Source organism: Chiloscyllium plagiosum, unplaced genomic scaffold (assembly GCF_037043375.1).
Source record: "Chiloscyllium plagiosum isolate Xiang-an unplaced genomic scaffold, Cpla_swu_hap1 HiC_scaffold_48, whole genome shotgun sequence".
NCBI classification, from domain to species: Eukaryota; Metazoa; Chordata; class Chondrichthyes; order Orectolobiformes; family Hemiscylliidae; genus Chiloscyllium; species Chiloscyllium plagiosum.
This window is the reverse complement of record NW_028270186.1, coordinates 16,650,661-16,673,480: the sequence shown is the minus strand read 5'-3', so window position 1 is coordinate 16,673,480 and position 22,820 is coordinate 16,650,661. Positions and strand designations below refer to the sequence as shown.

The 22,820-nt window shown below is 45.8% G+C and overlaps 1 protein-coding gene across 3 annotated transcripts; it reads right to left on the bottom strand.

The window, feature by feature from the left end:
* Window positions 1-1,795: 1,795 nt before the first annotated feature.
* On the bottom strand, window positions 1,796-22,164 carry lman2la (lectin, mannose-binding 2-like a). 3 transcript variants are annotated; one of them, XM_043681602.2, is made up of 9 exons: window positions 22,018-22,164; window positions 20,136-20,257; window positions 16,868-16,985; window positions 13,264-13,346; window positions 11,158-11,190; window positions 10,388-10,549; window positions 9,934-10,048; window positions 7,224-7,343; window positions 1,796-4,693 (listed from the first exon to the last, which is right to left on the bottom strand). In XM_043681602.2, exons 1-9 carry the CDS (start codon window positions 22,133-22,135, stop codon window positions 4,551-4,553), a joined length of 1,014 nt encoding a protein of 337 aa, XP_043537537.2. In that variant the 5' UTR covers window positions 22,136-22,164; the 3' UTR covers window positions 1,796-4,550. The 3 variants fall into 3 exon arrangements, with proteins under 3 accessions (XP_043537537.2, XP_043537538.2, XP_087840581.1); XM_043681603.2 differs by lacking the exon at window positions 11,158-11,190; XM_087984455.1 differs by lacking the exon at window positions 22,018-22,164 and having other exon boundaries at window positions 20,035-20,170.
* Between the last annotated feature and the right edge of the window lie 656 nt (window positions 22,165-22,820).

The window sequence follows — 22,820 nt, the reverse complement described above, 5'->3', positions numbered from 1 at the left end:
CGGACTATTTGTTTCTCACTGGGGGGGGCCGAGAGATTACAGGGAGAGACTGGAAGCTGATTAAAGGGTTGAGAAGCATGTTGTTGTAGAGTAATGGACACCCTCGAGCAAGTTACAGGCTGCATCCGAATGCAGCAGTTGGGACGGTTTATACTTGGAATCTATAATGGGTACCACACGGCGGCAGTTTGATTGAGGAGTTCGGGGATTGAAGAATGGCTTTTGAGAGACGTCTGAAGTTCAAAGAAGAGGTAAGGGGTCCTTTAATTGTCTTCTCGAGATGTGATGAGAGGGGTAAGCTGTGGTGGGGGAGGGGGAGGTTGGATGTCAAAGTTATAATCCCAGTTCAAAATCATAAGGCAGTTGTGTAAATCTCAAGATGTATTTTTGTGGTTTTGACACTCCCAGGAGTTATTACCCAAGGGAGGGTGGTATGGTGTGGTGTTAGTGTCACTGGACGAGTAACATAGCACCCCACACGAAGGCTCTGGGGATACGGGTTCAAATGGCACCATGGCTAATGATCATGTTTGAACTCAATAAAAAAGAACTTTGGATTTAAAAGCTGGTCTTCGTCAACCATGTAACTAACACTGTAAAAATGCATATTGTTCGCCAGCCAATCAGTTGTACCAAATTACCACAAAGTCTAAAGAAAGGAATGAAATCAGACAGACCGGCTAGTATTTTAACTCTGTCTCTACCAAACAGTCTGAGGAGATGAACAGCCCAGGGTTAGATCCAGTGTCGAAGAAGATTTCCTTTCTGTTTTGAAGAGAAAATTCTACTCTCAGTTTAAAAGAGCAGAGGGAGCTTTACTGTGTTACTAACCCCGTACTGTCCCTGGCCTGGGAGTGTTTGATGGGGATGGTTTTCAGGGAGCTACACTCTGTATCTAACCCCGTGCTGTCCCTATCCTGCGAGTGTTTGATGGGGGACAGTGTACAGGGAGCTTTACTCTGTACCTAACCCTGTGCTGTCCCTATCCTGGGAGTGTTTGATGGGGGACAGTGTAGAGAGAGCTTTACTCTGTATCTAACCCTGTGCTGTCCCTGTCCTGGGAGTGGTTGATGGGGGGGGGGACAGTGTAGAGAGAGCTTTACTCTGTATCTAACCCTGTGCTGTCCCTGTCCTGGGAGTGGTTGATGGGGGAACTGTATCAAGGGAGCTTTAGTTTCATTTTAAAAGAGCAGAAAGAACCTTACTTTCAGGTTAAAAGTGTAGAGGAAGCTTTACTTGGTATCTAACTGCGTGCTTTCCCTGTCTTGGGAGTGTTAAATGGGGACATTGAGAAGTGTCTTCATACAATCTGTATAAAAGAGTGGAGTTTTATTTGCAGTTTAAAAGAGCAGAAACCTTTACCTTGTGTCTAACAGTGTGCGGTCCCTGTACTGCAAATGGTTGATATGGACAGGGGGGAGAAAGCTTTACTTCAGTTTCACTGAGTAGAAGGGACTCTGTACCTGTGTCCAAAGCGTATGATGGAGACAGCATCTGAGAGTTTTACTTTGTGTTTAAGTGTAGAGAAGGCTTTATTTTCAGTTAAAATTTATTCTCTATTCAAATGAGTGTTGGCCCTTTGCTTGGAATTTTGGATTGGACAATATTGAGGGAGCTTTACTACCTGTTTGAAAGAGGAAACTTTCCTCTGCATCTGTTATCAGTGCTGTGTCTGTCCAGGGAGTGCTGAATGTGAGTTCTGGGTTCTTCACTGATTACAAGATCCTGGGCGATTAAAGTTTGAGTAACATACAGTGACCAAGAGAACACGCTTGAAAAAAAATAAAGACACTGCTTTCCTGTAAATTTCTGATGGGATTTATTTGATATTGAAACAGCAGCATGTAAGAACAGTGGTCTGATAATAGGTTCACCAACAAAAGCAATTATCAATACTCCTCTATGTCTGGCTTTTGGATCATGCCAAAAGACTTTTAAAAAAGTCAGTCGCCTTGCTATGTCCCAAGCAAGATCATATACTACTGAACTCAGCTGCGCACACTGTTTAGACCGCTGCAGAGCTGATATTTGCCACTTTGTTTGATCCAAACACTTGTAATCCCATAGACTAAACAAAAATGGTACAGTAGTTATAAACACTTTAATGCTGACATTTGCATCTTCATTGATTCCAGTGATGAACTAGATATGAATCAACTCAAGTGACTTTGTCAATACATGAGAGAGAAGCTTGTGTTTTGCCCCACACCTTGCGAAAACCACTGCGTCCACACAATAACCAGTTGGCTCAGTTTCCATGGTCTGCAGGCTGTTTGCAGTTGTTAAGCTGAAATGTAATACTCAGCAAGGGACAGCCATTGTGGATGGGATTAACATGAACCCACCCCACCCTGCATCTCCGCATCCTGAAGCAAGTAGGAACTCCAGTTATGTTGGCATGGATCTGTCTGTAAGCAACTCACAAATCCCCTGACTCACTTGCTTTTATTTTGAAGCGAACAGATTTATCCCTTCGTGTTCTGCCCTTCAACCACAAATGAGGTCACAGAGTTCACTCGACAACAAAAACTGACATATTTCCTTCACTGATCACATAGCAGCAGCTTAGGGTTGGACACTTGATGTTGGAAGAGTTAGAGCTTCCAGTCCCATTCCTTTCAGATAAAATTGCCATTCTCAAACAGTTCTGCCTGTGCCTGAAAGATCCAGATCACAGAGCAAGATTATGATTCAACCAACACCGGAGAAAGAAATGTGCTATCTGGTCATTATCATTTTGCTATTGACAGGAGCTGGCTGTGAACAAATGGGCTACCATCTCTGCATTACAAGGTATTTCAGTGCTTGTTGTGCAACTTGGAGGTGGTATAGAATGCAAGATTACATTTTTTACAATGTGTAAACTGCAACATCACTGACTGACAGTTTACAGTTATGAGAAGGAGGGATTACTTCACTATTGTAGAGGCAAAGCTCCTCTTCAGTATTGTGTGCATTTTCCTGCCTGCGTCAGAGTGATGGAACACTCCACTGAGTGAGCATCAATGAATAATGTTGCCATCAGGTTCAGCCCTGTAATCCTCTACTTTCACTCATGCATGAACACACTCCCTTTCACAGCTGCACCTCTCAGCAGTGCTGCTGAACAGCAAATGGAGCCCCTTTGTTCAGACAGGTTCATGTGCATGGGCACCTCCGGAAGGGTCACAGAATCCAATTTCAAGTGTGGCTCCCTCAATTTGTCTACAGCATGGTTAAGTCCAGGAGTGCGCAAGAAAACCTCATCAAATTGCAGGTCAATGAAGACTTGATGAGAGAGACATCGTCCCTCCTCTTCAAATGACGAGCAACTAAAGTTTTAAAAATTTAATGTAAATGCATTCTCTCTCAGCCCATCATTCTCACGGTTTCACATTAAAATCAGGAATCATTGAACAGGAGGGCACGCAACCACAGCTAACCGACCTGACAAACACAGATACCCAACACACAAACACGGATTGTCAAAACCTGACTGGTCCCAGCAGCTCACGTTGTGATCGCCCAGGAATTTACAACCACCCCACCGCCCTGTGCAGGCAAGGGCTTGGCTCAAGATAGCACTCACTGGGGCTCACAGCCCCAGCAACCTCGCAAGGGTGAGCTCATCCTGACTGTTTGGAGCGAGCCTGATACGCAATCCCATCAAGTCAACACAGCCACTCCGCACATTGAGAGGAAGGTTCACCGGAAAGGGGAAAAAAACAACTTTTCTGTGACTGTTGTGCCTTTTGATGCAAACGGGGGGGGGGGGGGGGGGGGGAGGGGGGGGAGGAACATTCAAAAAAAGGAAATGAAAGCAGGCATTGGAGCTCTCCCAAACAAATCACCACCTGTCCCAAAATCCCCCTTCCTGTCCTTTCCCAAAATAAAAAGACCATGCATTTTCACCAAAGTGGAAAACGCAAATTGAAATTTAAAAAAAACTCATGCTGTATCCAATCAACAACAGACTACGCACCAAATCCTGAGTGATTTATGTAAGGAAAAAGGGGAACAGTTCGAGAGATGATATTCTTCCTCAATTTGACCTTTGTTTTTGAATAAGTTGTGACCAACTTGCAAACCTGTTCTTGAACTCTGCAAAAGCCACGGTCTGGTCTGGAGGAACTCTGCAAGATTATTTTCAAGTTAGGGAAGAAAGATTGTGGAAACTAGTCACAGCAACCCATATATATCTATAGACATACATACACAGACACACCGATGAAAGACATTTTAAATGTATCAAACACATCTGGAAAGAGGGACAAAAACAGAAATACTAACAATTTTGCCTCTTGGATTTTCTTCTTGCTGAAACCTCTTCTGATAAAGGTGGGTTTTTTTGCCTATCGCTGATAGTTAGTCAGTCCCAGAATCTCAGCAGTGAACGAGTTCACAATACAGTTTTCCAACTGTACTCCGTAGAGTTGGGAGCAAGATCAAAGAACTGCAGTTGGCGATGATCCGAAGACACCAGAGATGAGGAAAATAAACCCGTGCTGTGCCCAATCTCCCTCCTCTCCCCAAGGTTCCCGAGTCTGAAACGTTGTCTCCTCAGCTGGGCCTCAGTAAAAACGCTTTCGGCTCTGTTCTTGCCACTTCTGGAACACGATGATGCCGATCACGGCCAGCACCATCAGGCCAACGAGGGAGAAGAAAACAATGAAGAACAGGGTCAAACCACTCATCGGCTCGTAATCCAGGTCATCTGCGTAAGGGAGAAGGAAAAGCCAAGCTCGAAATAAAGCGACCTCGAAACAACAAGCAGAATACTGGGGAAACTCAGCAGGTCTGGCAGAGAGAGAAACACAGTAAATGTTTTGAGTCCAGCGTTATTTCTTCAGAACTTAAAGCAACTTTGAAAGAAGTCACGGTTGAGATTTCCACGGGGAGGGCTGGCAGTTGGTGGTTTAGTCATAGAGATGTACAGCACGGAAACAGACCCTTCGATCCAACTCGACCATGCTGACCAGATATCCCAACCCAATCTAGTCCCATCTGCCAGCACCTGGCCCATATCCCTCCAAGCTGAAAATGTGTTGCTGGAAAAGCGCAGCAGGTCAGGCAGCATCCAGGGAACAGGAGAATCGACGTTTCGGGCATAAGCCCTTCTTAAGGAATGAGGAAAGTTTGTCCAGCAGGCTAAGATAAAAGGTAGGGAGGAGGGACTTGGGGGAGGGGCGTCGGAAATGTGATAGGTGGAAAGAGGTCAAGGTGAGGGTGATAGGTCAGACTGGGGTGGGGGCGGAGAGGTCAGGAAGAAGATTGCAGGTTAGGAAGGCGGTGCTGAATTCGATGGATTTGACTGAGACAAGGTGGGGGGAGGGGAAATGAGGAAACTGGTGAAATCCGAGTTCATCCGAACGTAGGTGGGGAGTTCTTGGACTAAGGGGGACAGGACGGTGTCAAGGTATGCGGAGGTGAGTTCGGTGGGGCAGGAGCAGGCGGAGACAATGGGTCGGCCGGGGCAGTCAGGTTTGTGGATTTTGGGCAGGAGGTAGAAGCGGGCGGTGCGGGGTTGTGGGACTATGAGGTTGGAGGCGGTGGATGGGAGATCCCCCGAGGTGATGAGGTTATGGACGGTCTGGGAGATGATGGTTTGGTGGTGGGGGGTGGAGTCATGGTCAAGGGGGCAGTAGGAGGAGGTATCTGCGAGCTGGCGTTTGACCTCAGCGGTGTAGAGGTCGGTGCGCCAAACTACTACCGCGCCTCCCTTGTCTGCTGGTTTGGTATCCCTCCAAACCATTCCTATTCATATACCCATCCAAAAGCCTTTTAAATATTGCAATTGTACCAGCCTCCACCACTTTCTCTTGCAGCTCATCCCATACACGTACCATCCTCTGTGTGAAAAAGTTGCCCCTTAGGTCCCTTTTAAATCATTCCCTCTCACCCTAAACTTATGCCATCTAGTTCTGGACTCTCCCACACCAGGGAAAAGACTTTATTTATCCTATCCACGCCCCTCATGATTTTATAAACCTCTAAGGTCACACCCCTCAGCCTCCAACACTCCAGGGAAAACAGCCCCAGCCTATTCAGCCTCTCCTGATAGCTCAAATCCTCCAATCCTGGCAACATCCTTGGAAATCTTTTCTGAACCCTTTAAAGTTTTACAACATCCTTCCATTAGGAAGGAGACCAGAACTGCACACAGTATTCCAAAAGCGGCCTAACCAATGTCCTGTACAGCTGCAACATGACCTCCCAACTCCTGTACTCAATGGTCTGACCAATAAAGGAAGCATACCAAACGCCTTCTTCACTAACATATCTACCTGCGACTCCAAGGAACTATGAACCTGCACTCCAAGGTCTCTTTGTTCAGCAACACTCCCTAGGACCTTACCATTAAGTGTATAAGTCCTGCTAAGATTTGCTTTCCCAAAATGCAGCACCTTGCATTTATCTAAATTAAACTCCAACTGCTACTCCTCAGCTCATTGGCTCATCTGATCAAGATCCCGTTGTAATCTGAGGTAACCCTTCTTCGCTGTCCACTACTCCTCCAATTTTGGTGTCCTCTGCAAACTTACTAACTGTACCTCTTATGCTCACATCCAAATCATTTATCCAAATGACAAAAACTCGTGGATCCAAGACTGATCCTTGTGGCACTCCACTGGTCACAGGCGTCCAGTCTGAAAAACAACCCTCCACCACCACCTTCTAGCTTCGAGCCAGTTATGTATCCAAATGGCTAGTTCTCCCTGTATTCCATGAGATCTAACCTTGCTAATCAGTCTCCCATGGGGAAGCTTGTTGAACGCCTTACTGAAATCCATTTAGACCACATCTACTGCTCTGCCCTCATCAATCCTCTTTGCTCCTTCTTCAAAAAGCTCAATCAAGTTTGTAAGACATGATTTCCCATGCACAAAGCCATGCTGACTATCCTGAATCAGTCCATGCCTTTCCAAATACACGTACATCCTGTCCCTCAGGATACCCTCCACCGACATCAGGCTCACTGGTGTATAGTTCCCTGGCTTGTCCTTAACACATTTCTTCAAATTAATTCTCGCCTTTCCACTCCTTCTGATAAAATAAGGGGCAGACATTCTCGCGAAAAAGTAATTGGACAGCTCTTCCAAACAGCCAGCACAGGCACAAAGCGTCAAATGGCCCCGTTCTGTGCTGCAAGATTCTAAGGCTTTCTGTCAATGTCCAAGAATGGTGAGCATTTACAGACTGGTGTCTGTTCTTTGCAAGTGGAAAATCAGAACAATTTGTCCTACCATCTTCAAACTTGAGATTATCCACACTTGGAACCAGCACGATGTCATCCGATTCAGTCTCCTCAGCTGTTCGTTGCACTGTCAGTTGGTAGACCTTTACTGATATAATGTCATGATTATCTACCAGGGAAAACATGTTGTTAAAAAAAAGGGGTCAGAGGACCTGATCATGTGTCACTCACTCGAAAATTACACTTCCTACCTCTTGGCCAGTTCAGTTACGGCCCTGAGCTCCAGATCTGTGGTAGCTACCCACTCCTCAAGGTCCTTGTCCTGGGTGTGCCAGCCCTTCTTTGGCAAGACAAGCAAAGATGAAGGGGAAAGGCTGCTTCTGAATTTAAACCTCCATCTGCAATCGTCACCACCACTTCCCTCTTAGAAGGGAAGTCTGGTCACTAACAGTGCACCCACAGGCCAGGAGGACAACAATGGGAGGAACCACGGTGTCTTTAGCTAAGTTTTTGACGAGGTTCTGCACAGTAGACTACTGAGTAAAGTTAGATCACGTGGGAGAGCTTACCAATTGCATACAAAATTGGCTTGATGGTAGGAAACAGAGAGTGAAGTTTTGTTGTTTGGATTGGAGGCCTCTGACCAGCGGTGTTTCACAGAAATCAGTGCTGGGTCCACTTCTGTTTATCATTTATACAAATGATTTGGACGAGAATATAGCAGGTATGGTTGCTAAGTTTGCAGACGACACCAAAATTGGTTGTCGTGGACAGTGAAGAAGATCATCTAAGATTACAAGAGGTCTTGATCAACTGGGTCAATGGGCTGAGGAGTGGCAGATGGAGTTTAATTTGGACAAATGCGAGGTATGGTATGCATTTTGGTAAAACAAATAAGGGCAGGACTTAGACAATTAATGGTAGAGCTCTTGGTAGTGTTGTGGAACAGAGAGACTGAGGGATTCAGGTGCAAAATTCTTTAAAGTTTGCATCACACATGGATAGGGTAGTTAGTAAGGCGTTTAGCATGCTTGCCTTCATTGCTCAAACCTTTGAGCACAGGAGGGGGGGGGGGATGTCATGTTGAGGTTGTAAAGGAAATTGGTGAGGCCTCTTCTGGAGTACTGTGTGCAGTTCTGGTGGCCCTGCTGTTGGAATATTATTATTAAATTCAAATAGGTTCAGAACGGATTTACCAGGGTTTTCCCAGGATTGGAGTGTTTGAGTTATTAAAAAAGCTGGCTGGATCGACAGCGACTTGTTCACTGCTGTGCAAGAGGTTGAGGGTGACATGATAGTGGTTTATAAAAGCATGTGGGCATAGATAACATGAATGTCAAGGATCTTTACCCGACTGTGGGGAGTTCAAAACTGGGGGGCATATTTTTAAGGTGACAGGAGGAAGGTTTAAAAAGCACACGAGGGGCATTTTGTTTTTTTAACAGAGTGGTTCAAGTGTGGACAAACTGTCAGAGGAAATGGTGGATATGGGTACAGTTACAACATTTAAAAGTCATTTGGATAAGTACATGAATAGGAAAGGTTTGGAGGGATAAGGGCCAAACACAGCTAAGTGGGACTAGTTTTGTTTGGGAACATGGCTGACATGGAGCGGTTGGACCATGCTGTGTGGCTCTAAATGTTCATATAACCAACTAGAAGGCAAGAAAACCGGCTGTTTTTGATCTAATTCTTGTGAAGTGGGCATTGCTGGTTCGGCCAACATTGACTGCCTCATTCTAATTGCCCCTTGCCAAGGTGGTGGTGCACTGCAGTCACTACGGTGGCGGTCGACGCACATTGCTGTTCGAAAGGGAACTTCAGGATTTTGACCCAGTGACACTAAAGGAATGGTGATATATTTCCAAGTAAGAATGGTGTGTGACTTGGAAGGATGGCGTTCCCTTGTGTCTGTCTTATCCTTATAGGTGGTAGGAGGTTTGGAAGGTGCTATCAAAGGAGCCTGGGGGAGTTGCTGCAATGCACCGTGCAGTTAATACACACAGCTGCCACTGAGCGTCGGAGGTGGAGGCAGTGGATATTTGTGGATATGGTGCCAGTCAAGCAGGGGCTGCTTTGACCTGGACGGTGTTGAGCTTCTGAAGTGTTGTTGGGGCTGCCCCCATCCAGGGCAAGTGGGGAGTATTGCATCACACACTCCTGACTTGTGTCTTGTCAATGGTGCTACAGGCTTTGGAGAGTCAGGTGGTGCGTTTGGGACTTCTGCAGGATTCCCACCCTCTGACCTGACGTGGAACCTACAGTCTTTAAGGCGGCCCTGGAGTCCCTTGGATCCAGATACGAGTCCTACCATCCATCTCTCCTCAAAATGAGTCAGCCCGTGGCCTGAGTAGGTGAGTTCAAATTCCAGAGTGACAACACTAGTGCAGTACTGAGGGAGTGCAACACTACTGGGGGCAGTCTTGGATTTAACTTTGAGGCGAAGCCTCATTTATTCCCTCAGTCTATGAGCAGTATACCATGGCGGTATTTCTCAGGTGACCAGGTAAGATCTGCCCAGTGCTCTGGGTCTATGACCTATCCATCAAACATTACAGAACAGAACCCAGTCATCCTCACACTGCGGACTGTAGCAGCTTGCTGTGTGCACATTGGTTGCCTAACATCCCACCTTGTGACGTCGCTGGCCGCAAACCCTGTAATCGTGGAAGTTCCTAAATGCAAGTCCCTCTTCTCAAGCACTTCTCTGGCTACCCGGTGCAAAGCAAGGTCCGAGAAAGGGATTAAACACAACATACCCGTCAAATCGCCAGTCGCTGATGAGATCCCAAAGTAGTAACCCAAAGGCAGTTTGACACCAGGAATGTCAATGCAATCTTTCCACTCGTTCTTGCCTTCAATGTTGATCATGACCTGCAAAATAAATTCATCAACTCACTTCAAAATGTTTCCTGTCTGCTCTTGACATGTGACCAGAAAGCTGATCTTTAATTCTCTTGTACTAACAGGGCAGCCTGTATGCCCGGGTCAGCAGGATACAGAGGTCTGTTCAAGACAGGTCAACAATTAGATCAACAGGAATTGAACAAGGCACTACAGCAAACTGAGACAGTTAGCGCAGGGGGCCAGTAAGGGTCCCAGGTTCACGTCTCAATCCAAAATCTGTAGCCCGATAAAGGGGATTGGTCAAGTTGGGAAACCTCACATTTTGTTGGGAGCTGAAAGACTTGTTCTTCCTCTGGTAGCACTCACCGTGAGCCTCCGTTTCAGGTACCGGATCACCACAAAGGTGTCGTGATTGAGATTGCGCACGAGGGCGGAGCACCCTCCGATGGTGATGGGCCGTCCGTCTCGTGAGTGATCGTACGACAGGCTCCCATTGTTCACCATTGTTGAGATGTACGGGAAAATTCGCTGTGCGGCAAGAGGGTGGAAAAAGCAGGTCAATCCACAAACACAAAGCAATGAGCTCAACATCCTTCAAAAACAGGCCTCGGAGCAAATGGCGACCTATTGATTTCCAAACTGACAGAAAGGAGACAAATTCAACTCCTTAATACAGGTTCTCTTAATCTCAAGGCGGTTCTACTGTTACTTATTCATAAGTAATCGTCTGAACTCAGCACTCCAGGAGACTGCATCGAACTCTGTGGTGCAAACACACTGGTTCAGAACTGAACGTGAGAGAATGCAGAAGGAATCCAATGGAGCTTGACCATCAAGCTTTCAAACTCCTCCCACTCCCTCGCAGCATCCAATAATCTCCCCAGTCTCCCTCTGAAAGAAATCTTAGTCCCAACCAATGCCTGTGAGAGATGCTCTGATCTCTCCAAGCACTTGGGAGATGGTGGGTGGGGAGAAGACAGCACACCACAGGACAAAAAGTTCAAACACCGCAAACTAATAGTTTTCCTTGCATTAGAATCATATTTTTTTTAAAAAATGCAGTATGATAAACTCAAGACAGAAAAGCAAGGAAGTGAGACATGCCAGAGAGCACGGAGATTGGAACACAAGACTACCTGGTTGGAAGACGAATATCTCCTCTTCTTAGCCTGCACATCCCCGGTAACAATCCCAAATAGTAGCAATGAGATAAAACAGGAATTTCAATAACTTATCATTTCTTGGAGTCAACAGAGTGGCATGCAATTCCTGCAAACAGCAATCTGCTGCTGATACCGACCAGCACGCAACAAAACACATGGATTTCTCTCACCGCTCGGAGACTGCAGTGGCCCTTATGATAGCCTCGGTGCAGTCTTTCCAGGTGAGGCTATTCCAATGGATTACATCTACAGTGACCGATTGTGAAATCAGGAAATGACTTGGGGATAGGGATGTGGTTTTAATGTTATCGTGATGGGGTCCATTTCTGATTTTGTCGCAGTCTGTTTGACCGTGAGGGGAAAACGAGAAATGGATCAGAATTGATCACATCCCATAATTCTAGTCAAGCCCCACCTTGAGCACCATGCCCAGTTCTGGTCAAGCCCCGCCTTCAGCACCATGCCCAGTTCTGGTCAAGCCCCGCCTTCAGCACCATGCCCAGTTTTGGTCAAGCCCCACCTTGAGCACCATGCCCAGTTCTGGTCAAGCCCCACCTTGAGCACCATGCCCAGTTCTGGTCAAGCCCCACCTTCAGCACCATGCCCAGTTTTGGTCAATCTTTCGACCCCACCGAGTGATTTGTCAATTTGGGGTGGGAAGGTGCAACGGAAGGGAACTGCAAGATTGGCGAACAGGATCATCAGCAAGAGAACAGGTCGAACTGAGGGAGTGCTGCAGTGCCAGAGGTGCCAGCCACTTAGATGCTAAATTCACAAAGTGGTGCTTTTGTGACGATTCGATGAGATGGGATATAAACACGAGTATTTTGATCAGACTTCGGCGACCTCGCTGGGACCTGCTGAGGATCCTATGAATGGCTGCCAAACTCACATTTTTCAGTGTGCGTTTCAGACTATCGGAAATCTGTCAGCCCTGACAAGCAAACCTTCTGTACTCCGTGTGGAATGATATATTTTCCTGACTGCGACCACGTGTGGATGTAAAGGAAACAATGCTGGCAAATGGTCATTGGAGCGCAAGTGAGTGTCTCCAAAGTGAGCGGGAGGGCATGTAAGTTTTTTTTTTAAGATTCTGAAACCCACAATGTCAGATTACGCACTTTGAATGGAAATAGTCGACTATTTTCAAAACGGGGAAAGGACTCAGAAATCTGAAGCAGAAATGGGAGTTCTGGGTTCAGGATTTTTTTGAGGTTAACATACAGGTTCACTTGGCAGCTAGGAAGGCGAATGTAGTGTTAGCGTTCAGTTCAAGAGGGCTGGAATACAAGAGCTGGGATGTATTGGTAAGGCTGGGTAAGGCTCTGGTCAGACAGCATTTGGAATATTGTCAGCAGTTTTGGGCCCCGTATCCAAGGAAGGACGTGCTGGCATTGGAGGGGGCCCAGAGGACATTTGCAAGAAAGCTCACAGGGATGCAGGGCTTGTCATATGAGTAATGAGGGCTCTGGGTCTACCAGCCAGGGGAGTTTAGAAGGATGAAAGAGAACCTGATTGAAACTTACAGAGTACTGAGAGGCCTGGATAGAGGGGGCGTGGAGAAGATAGTTGGAGAGACGAGGACCTGAGGGCACAGCCTTTAGATCTGAGAGTGAGGAGGAATTTCTTCGGCCAGAGGGTGGGGAATCTGTGGAACTCACTTGCACAGAGAGCTGTGGAGGCCAAGTCACTGAGTGTATTTAAGACAGAGACAGAGAAGTTCTTGATTGGTAAGGGATCAAGGGTTACAGGGAGAAGGCAGGAGAATGGAGTAGAGAAACATAGCAGCCATGATCGAATGATGGAGCATATTCAGTGCACTAAATGGCCCATTTCTGCTCCTATATCTTATGGTCTAACAAAATTTGGCAATCAAAAGAAACAATGCTGCCACTAATACCTTTGATTACTGCTGATAGATTAATCAAAACAGATTTTAAATTGATAATATCATTATTTCACAACATCCTTGTTTCAACAAAGAGCATTGATAAAGCTGTTTAGAATTCTATCATAATACTAATTTTTATACTTAAGAGCAGCTAATTATTACAATTAGACTGCAATCCCTGAGCTCACCTCCTGCTGTTTCTCCTCGTTGGGGTAGGTATCCATGAATATTCCCAGTCCGGAGAACAGATCCTTACTTCCGAACACTGTACCTGCAGGGGAGAAAGCATTTTTAAAACTGTAAAACTCGATCCCCCGATCTGGGCATCGGGTTCCTTCCCCCTCTCCGCCCACTCACCGCCACAACTTCTCCCCCATCTCAAACAGATAGGTGGGCAACTTTTGTAAGGCAACTCTCCAACGGCAGTGGTCATTTAGGAACCTGGCCAAAGAGACGTTCAAGAACAACTTGTATTTATATATCACCTTTCATCGCATAAAACATGCACAGGACCTTCACAAACAGATTCGAAAACAAGACATGACTGTGCCATGCAACAAGATAGTTGGTCAAAAAGGTTGGTTTTAAGCAGTGTCCTCAAAGAGGGGAGACAGACAGAGAGAGTTGCACAGAGAGAGAGAGAGAGAGAGAGACAGAGAGCGAGAGAGACGCAGAGAGAGAGAGACACACACACAAAGAGACAGACAGAGAAACATATGGACAGAGGGAGTCGGGGGGGGGTAGAGAGAGAGAGATGGGCAGAGATGTGTGTTGATTACAGAGCTTGGGGGCCAGGCAATTGAAGGGCCAATCAATAGCGATGGAGTTATTGAAACCCAGGAAACACAAGACCAAAATCAGAGGAGCACAGACAACTCAGAGTGGGGTGGGGCAAGAAGAGATTCTAAAAACTTTTGAGTGGGGGGGGGATGCGGACATAGTTGGATTTGAAAAGAAGGATGAGGGTTTTAAAACTCAAGAACTTAGTTGATCAGGAGGTCACCCACAGGGTGGGTGACAGTACAAAATGGGACTTGCCCTGAGTTAAGACACAGGCAGCAGTGTTCTCAGTGAGCTGAAGGTTAAGGAGGGTAGAATGTGGGAGTGTGCTGGTGTAACTGAGTCCTGAAGGAAAGACAAGGGTGTCAGCAGCTGATGAACTGAGATGGGAGTCAAATCGGGACAAGAAAGTCGAACTAGGTGATCTTTGTCAGACAGGGATATGAAAACATGACATGAAGATTGGTGAAATTATGGAGAGTCAGGCAGTTTGTCCAAGGATATAGATCAGTTGGAAAGCTGGGTGGAGAAATGGCAGACGGAGTTTAATTCGGACAAGTGTGAAGTGTGTATTTTGGGAGATCAAATGTAAAGGGAATGTAAACAGTAAATGACAGGACCCTTAAGAGCATTGATATACAGAGCGGTCCTGGGATGCAAGTCCATCGCTCCCTGAGAGTGGCAACAGAAGTGGATAAGGTGGTAAAGAAGGCACGTGACCTGTTTGCCTTCATCGATTGGGGCATTAAGTATAAACGTTGGCACGTCCCGTTACAGCTGTATAAGACTTTAGCTAGGCCACATTTGGAGTACTGTGTGTAGTTCTGGTCACCACACTGTGGAGGCTTTGGAAAGGATGTAAAAGAGTTAATCAGGATGTTGCCTGGTTTGGAGTATATTCTATAAGGACAGGTTGAACAAACTTGGATTATTTTCGCTAGAGTATTGAAGGCTAAGGGACGACCCGTCAGAAGTGTGTAAAATTATGATAGGCATGGATAGGGTGGATAGTCAGAGTCTTTTTTTCCACAGGGCAGAAATGTCAAATACTAGGGGGCACAGGTTTAAGGTGAGGTGGGGGGAAAGCTTAAAGGAGATGTGTGAGGCAAGTTTTTTTTCAACAGAGGGTGGTAAGTGCCTGTAAAGCGCTGCAGGGGAGGTGGTAGAAGCAGATATGATGGCAATGTTTAAGAGACATTTCGAAGCTGTATCAACAGGCAGGAAATAGAGGGATACAGACCATGTGCAAGCAGCTGGGGTTAATTTAGAATGGCATTGTGATTGGCGCAGACATGGTCGGCTGAAGGGTCTGTTCCTGTCCTGTATAGAAATTCTATCTCAAAGTCAAATATGACATCAAGGATTAGTCTCAAACAGTTGGCAGGGAGAAGGATAGAGTTGGAGCTATGGAGGTCCTAGATATATACTGGCTTAAATTTGCGTTTCGTATTTACCATCTTATTTATTATTGATATGATCCCAGCTTGTTATTACTAAGATCCCAGGCTGAAACCTGGCTTATTTTTACAGACAAGTTGGATCGAGGGGTGCCCTGTACCCAAGTTTCCACATTCAATGACTCTCTGGTCACTCACTGCAACATAAGTATGCAATGTTACAGAATTAACTTGAACAATGAATGAGAAGCTTATAAAGCAAAAGAAACAAAGATAAAATAGAACAGACTATTTGCCTATCATACAAACATAAAAATTTTGAAACATGTTTAAACTTCATCCCAAAAGCACCCCTTGCACAGTACTCACACCGGAGCCCCTTTCTCTATCTAACACCTTGACAGGTTTAACTTAACTGTGACATCACCTCTCAATCTGAAAAAAATCCAGGGAAAAAAACCCATCATACATTTGAGCTCAAGTTTACTCAGCTTCAAATAAGCTTTTCAAGATTATACTCAAACACATCCATTCCAGGTCTATTACAACACGTCTTATTTTAAGGTAATCTGTTGTCTATCTTTCCCCGTTCCCAGGAAAACATCAATCTTCATTCACGAATTTCTGCAGGACTGCACCAAACTTGCAAAACAACCTCGCCCCGCCCCTCCAGCTTAAAAAACAAAGTCCAGAAATTTCTAACAGAAATCCTGAAGTGCAATTGCTCTGAGCTAAATTTTTCACATGTATACAAAAGCCGATTAGTTCTCTGAGGCACTTCTCCATCAAGTTGTTTTTAAAGAGAAATCACCACTGCTGCAGGAAAAAAAACATACAGGTTACTCATGAAACGCTTCGAACCCAGAAAAACCCATTTGTCACAGATTCAAAAATACAACTTCCAAACTTAGCAACAAGTGGAATTTAAGTTGTTTGAGTTAGAAGGAGAAGCTGGATGGGCAGGGACCTTTTTTCAATGGAGTGGGGGACCTTATAGAGGTTTCTAAAATAATCAAGGGGACAGATAAGGTGAATGGCAGGTGTCTTTTCCTGAGGGGGTATATTTTTAAGATGAGAGAAGATAGATTTAATGAAGATATGAGGGGCAATTTGTTTTTTTTACAGAGAGTGGTTCGTGTGTGTAATGAGCTTCCTAGGGAAGTGGTGGATGTAAGTACAGTTACAAAGTTTAAAACATATTTGGATAATTACATGAATAGGAAAGGTTTGGAGGGACAAAGTACTGGTTTAGATTATGGTCGGCATGGACTGGTTGGACCGAAGGGTCTGTTGCTGTACTCTGTGACTCGACAGATAAGTGACATACTTCACATCACGTTATTCCAGTTCTGATTAAATATCACAGACCTGAAACATTTGTTGTGTTTCTCCAAGATGTTGCCAGACTTGCTGAGTTCCTCCAGCACTTTTGTTGTGATTTCAGATTTCAAGCAACCATGATATTTTACATTTGCGTTACGGTATTAGAGAGGGGACATTCTTATGGTATCTTTCCGATCGATGATTAGGTTCGAGTCAATAAATCCCAAGCAGGAATCTACATTCTAAGCATAGTCAGTAGCCCACTGTACCTGGAGGTTTCAGATCACTGTACCTGGTTGCATGCGATCTTTGGTATACCATATCGCAAACCCGTCACCATTCAGATTTTTTTTCCCTTGGCCATGAATTTTGAAGTGAACCTGCACCTCCCAGTCTTGCATTAAACAGGCCTGAAGAGAGACAGAGTGAGCATGGGCAATTGCTGAAGGCATTAAATATGAAACCACAGCACAAGTAACTTACAGCACCAAGCCATTAAAAGGCAAAGTCCACATTGTTTCCTTGATTTCTGTATCTCGCCCTGTGTTCTGTCTGTCCTGGGAGTATCTGATGGGGATAGTGTCGATGGAGCTTTGTCTAAAAGAGTAGTGGGAGCTTTACTCTTGAACAGATAGCACTACAATGCAATGCAGGCCCTTGCGCCGACCTGTGGAACCAATCTGAAGCCCATCTAACCTACACGATTCCATTCTCAGGGACCATATGCCTACCCAGTGACCATTTAAATTCCCTTAAAGCTGGCGACCATCACAGGCAGTGCAATCCACACCCCTACTACTCTCGGAGTAAAGAAACTATCCCTGATATCTGCCCTATATCTATCACCCCCCAATTTAAAGCTATGTCCCCTCGTGCTAGCCATCGCGATCCAAGGAAAAAGGCTCTCACTGTCCACCCAATCTAACCGTCTGATTATCTTATATGTTTCAATTAAGACACCTGTCATCCTTCTTCTCTCTAACAATAATGGCCTCAAGTCCCTCAGCCCGATCCAAAGCTTCCACATCCTTCCGATAATGCAGTGACCAGAACTGCACACAAAACACTCCAAACTTGGCCTCACCAGAGTTTTGTACAGCTGCAGCATGATCTCATGGTCCCGAAACTCAATTCCTCTACTCATAAAAGCTAACACACCATATGCCTTCTTAACAACTATCAAGCTGGGTACCACCTTTCAAGGATTTGTATACCTGGACACCGAGATCTCTGCTCATCTTCACTACCAGGAATCTTATCATGAGCCCAGTACTCTGCATTCCTGTTGCTCCTTCCAAAGTGAATCACCTCACACTTTTCCACATTAAACTCCATTTGCCACCTCTCTGCTCAGTTCTGCAGCTTCTCTTTGTCTCTCTGTAACCTACAACATCCTTCATTACTATCCACCACTCTACCGACCTTACTGTCATCCGCAAATTTACTAACCCATTCTTTTATGCCCTCATCCGTAGATTCACTGAGGGTGAGGGCATTTAAATGGTCATTGGATAAACATATGGATGAGAATGGAATAGTGTAGGAAAGATAGGCTTCAGATTTGTTCCACAGGTTGGTGCAATATCGAGGGCTGAAGGGCCTGTACTGTGCTGTAATGTTCTTTGTTCATCCAGGTCATTTATATAAATGATAAACAGCAGTGGACCCAAAACAGATTCTTGCGGTACCCCACTGGTAAATGAACTCCAAGATGAAAATTTCCCATCAACCACCACCCTCTGTCTTCCTTCAGCTAGCCAACTTCTGATCCAAACAGCTCAATCACCCCCAATCCCATGCCTCCGTATTTTGTGCAATAGCCTACGATAGGGAATCTTATCAAATGCCTGACTGAAATCCATATACACCACTTCAACTGCTTTTCCCTCATCCACCTGTTTGATCGCCTTCCCAAAGAACTCAATAAGGTTTGTGAGGCACGACCTACTCTTCACAAAACCGTGTTGAATATCCCAAATCAAATTATTCCTTTCTAGATGATTATAAATCCTAACTCTTATAACCCTTTGGAACACTAACCACAACCCAAGTAAGGCTCACAGGTCTATAATTTTCAGGGGTGTCTCTACTGCCCTTCTTGAACAAGGGAGCAACATTTGCTATCCTCCAGCCTTCGGGCACTATTCCTGTATACAACGACATAAAGATCAAAGCCAAAGGCTTGGCAATCTCCTCCCTGGCTTCCCAGAGAATCCTAGCATAAGTCCCATCCGGCCCAGGGGACTTATCTATTTTTACACTTTCCAGAATTGCTAACACCTCCTCCTTATGCATGTCAATCCCATCTAGCCTATGAGCCTGTATCTCTATTCTCCTCGACCACATTGTCTTTTTCCTGTGTGAATGCTGATGAAAAGTCTTCATTTAGCGCTTCCCCTATCTCCTCAGACTGCATGCATACCTTCCCACTACTATCCTTGATTGGCCCTAATCTTACTCTTGTCATTCTTTTATTCCTGATATAGTAATAGAAAGCCTTAGAGTTTTCCTTGATCCTATCTGTCAATGACTTCAAATGTCCCCTCCTGGCTCTTAGCTCTCTCTTTAGGTCTTTTCTAGCGAACTTGTAACTCTGAAGCGCCCTAACTGGACCATCACATCTCATCTTTACATAAGTCGCCTTCTCCTCTTGACAAGAGATTCAACGTCCTTAGTAAACCACAGCTCCTACGCTCGACAACTTCCTCCCTGCCTCACCAGTGCATACTTATCAAAGACCCACACTAGCTGGTCCTTAAATAAGCTCCACATTTCAATGGTGCCCATCCCCTGCTGTTTCCTTCCCTATCCTATGCATCCTAAAAGTTGCCTCCAATCTCTGCATCCAATCCCATGTTCTCCCTATCCTAGGAGTGTTTGGAGGGAATAGTATAGAGAAAGCTTGACTTTCAGCTAAAAGAGCAGAGAGAGATTTAATCTGTATCTACCCTCTACTTAACCTGTCCTGCAAGTGTTTGATGGGGTGAGTGTAGAGGGAGTTTTTCTGTGTGCAAGTCACTGCTGTATCTGCCCAGTGACGTAATGCCCGGGTCCTTCAAATGATTATTTTTATTGCTTAACCATGCCTTTTCATGTAGCTTTGTACTGACCAAGATAGATAGTTAATGCACAAGTTACAAACAAAACATAGCCTTGGCTTTCCTATAACTTTGCTGTACTTGTCTGGGGAGTGTTCATTGGGACAGTGTTGAGTAGGCTTTATTTTCTGCCAAAAACTTAGAGGGTGCTGTCCCTCTCCTGGGAGGGATGTGTACAACATTGAAGGAGTTTTACTTTCTGTTTAAGAATAAAGACAGCTGCAGACTATATCTAACCCTGCATTTGATGGACACAAGCTTTACTCTGTATCTTTCGCCGTGCTGTTTTTTGTCCTGGGAGTGTTTGATGGGAAAAATGTGGGGAGCGCTTTACACTGTACCCAGTCCATTTTGTACTCACCACATTGATGCTGACACTTGTGTGGAAAGCATTTATTTCCCTGTGCTAACAAGCTTATTCCAAGACCTACAAATACATCAAAACGTGGAATGAACCCTTACTACACGATTCCAGATGGCTCCCTGTTTGCTCTGAAGATCGGGGGTCAGTCGTATAAAATGGGAGGTCACCATTGTGTTTCCCTGGAGGTCCCAGTGAGTGTTAGAACCTGTGGCTCCCACACCTACAAGAGAGAAAGAAACAAGCAGCACTTAGCCGGGAAGAGAGCCAAAAAAACAAGAGTGGGCTCTTCAACTAGATCATTACTTTCCCGGCACTGGGTCAAAATCCTGCAACTTTGTCACTCTCAAAAACGTGAGTGGAAGAAGATGTAGGCCATTCCGCCCTTTGATCCTGCTTCTCCCATTCAATAAGAACTTGGCCGACCTGATTACATCTTCAAATCTGCACTCCCAACTGCCCGATAACTTTTCACCCACTCCCTTGCTTATCAAGAATCTATTTCCACATGGACTACAATCAAAGGACTCTGCAAATTCTGCCTTTTCAGGAGGAGCATTGCAAAGGCTCATCAGCCTCAGAGGAAAGAATCACCTTTCAATGGATAACCCCTGATTTATAATCAGCGACCCCTGATCTGAGATTCTCCCACATGAGGAGAATCCACATGCACCCGAGCAGGACCTTGCATCTTTCAATCAAATCACCTCTTAATCTTCTAAATTCCAGCAGGGACAAACCTAGTCTGACCCCAACCTTTGCTCCCAAGACACCTTGCCCTTTACCAGTATTCGTCTGGTAACCCTTCCCTGAACTGCTTCTAGTTCCATTTAATCAAACTATACGGAGGAGGTCCTTCAGCCCATCAAGTCTGCACTGACAAAAAGAAAATTAGTGTAAATCTGCACTCCTTCCACTTTCCAGCACTAGCCCATAGCCTTGAATGTGGTCACATTTCAAGTCCTCATTCAAGTACTTTTTAAAAGTTGTGAGGAGACAGGGTGGCACAGTGACTCAGTGGTTAGCACCGCTGCCTCACAGCACTAGGGACCCAGGTTCAATTCCTGCCTCAGGCAACTCGCTGTGTGGAGTTTGCGCATTGTCCCCACATCGGTGTGGGTTTCCTCCAGGTGCTCCAGCTTTCTCCACGCTAAATTGCCCACAGTGTTAGGTGCATTAGTCAGGGGTAAATATAGGGTAGGGGAATGGGTCTCTGGGTTATTCTTCGGTAGGTCAGTGTGGACTTGTTGGGCCAAATGGCCTGTTTCCCTATTAATCTAATCTATCCTCCCTCGGGAGTGCATTTCAGATTCCCACCACTCTGTGTTTTCTTTTTCCCCAAATTCCTTCTAAAGAGGGAACTTCCTTAAAGTGATGGCCCTTGTCATTGGCCCTTCAACTAAGGAGAACAGCTGATTTCTAACCAACCTATTCATGCTTCCTCAATCTTGTACACCTCAAATCGGACCCCTTCAATCTTGTCCGCTTCAAAACTTGAGTTTATCCTGCCTCTCTTAACCTGGCCTGCCCCCTTTAGGGATCTTTGGACAAACACCCCAAGATCCTGCTCTCTGTTCGTGAAGTTCCTTATATCTCTCTTTACACTGTGCAGATCTCGTCTCTCTAATTTTCTATGTAACTGGACTACAATCTCCTACTTTTGTAGTTATCTCCTGTCCATAACCAATAAGGTCGTTAGCTTTTCTAATTTATGCTTGTGCCTGCATACATTTACACAGCGCCTCTCTATCCCTCACTGCATAACATGGCGACCAAACAGTGCACAGGATACCAATAAAGTCTATTCCCTCTGAATGTGGTGATTGCCATCCCTGCATTTTACCCCCAAGGGTTCGAGAGGCTTTGCTCGTAAGAGATTGGATGAAGTGGGTGGGGGAAGTGGCTTGCAGGCAATTCGATGCAATCCGTTCGAACGTTTGCAGCAGAAGGAAGGAAGGAAGGGAAAGTAAAGGCAGCCCTTACCCTGGTAGGGTTTCACCAAGCTGTGCTCTCGCTTCAGATACTCCTCGGTGCCGGAGTCCGCCTGGCCCGGGCTGAGCAGAGCCGCAAGCAGAGAACACAGTACCCAGGGCAGCGCCATTGCCGCAACAGCTGAGCGAGAGCGAGAGCGAGTCCGAGTCCCAGTCCCCGTCCCCTCCCCCACCTCTGACCGCGACCGCCGCTCCGGGATTGGCTGCTGCCGCTGTCGATCATGGCGCGGGCTCCGGGCCGCGTTCCATTTTGGAACGTTGCCCTTTGGGGGACCCCGCCGCCAATTGGCTGCTGGAATGGATACCTATCCAGACCTGGGCTCCACTCTGTCCCTCAGCAACCCTCATCCCTGCCCTGACTGCCTTCCCAAATAGACGTGATAAATTCTATGTCTTCCAATCTTATTCTCCGCAACCACCTGATGAAGGAGCAGCGCTCCGAAAGCTAGTGCTTCCAAATAAACCCGCTGGACGATAACCTGGTGCTGCATGATTCTTAATTTTCCCAAAAAGACACTGATTTTCCAGCTCAGTACTGTCCCCATGACTTGTCCTACCTGCCTATCTCCTTTTCCTTCTATCCACTCCACCCTCTCCTCCCTGACCTATCACCTTCATCCCCTCCCCCTCTCACCCATTGTACTTTATGCTACTTTCTCCCCACCCCCACCCTCCTCTAGCTTTTCTCTCCACGCTTCAGGCTCACTGCCTTTATTCCTGATGAAGGGCTTTAGCCCGAAACGTCGATTTCGAAGGTCCTTGGATGCTGCCTGAACTGCTGTGCTCTTCCAGCAC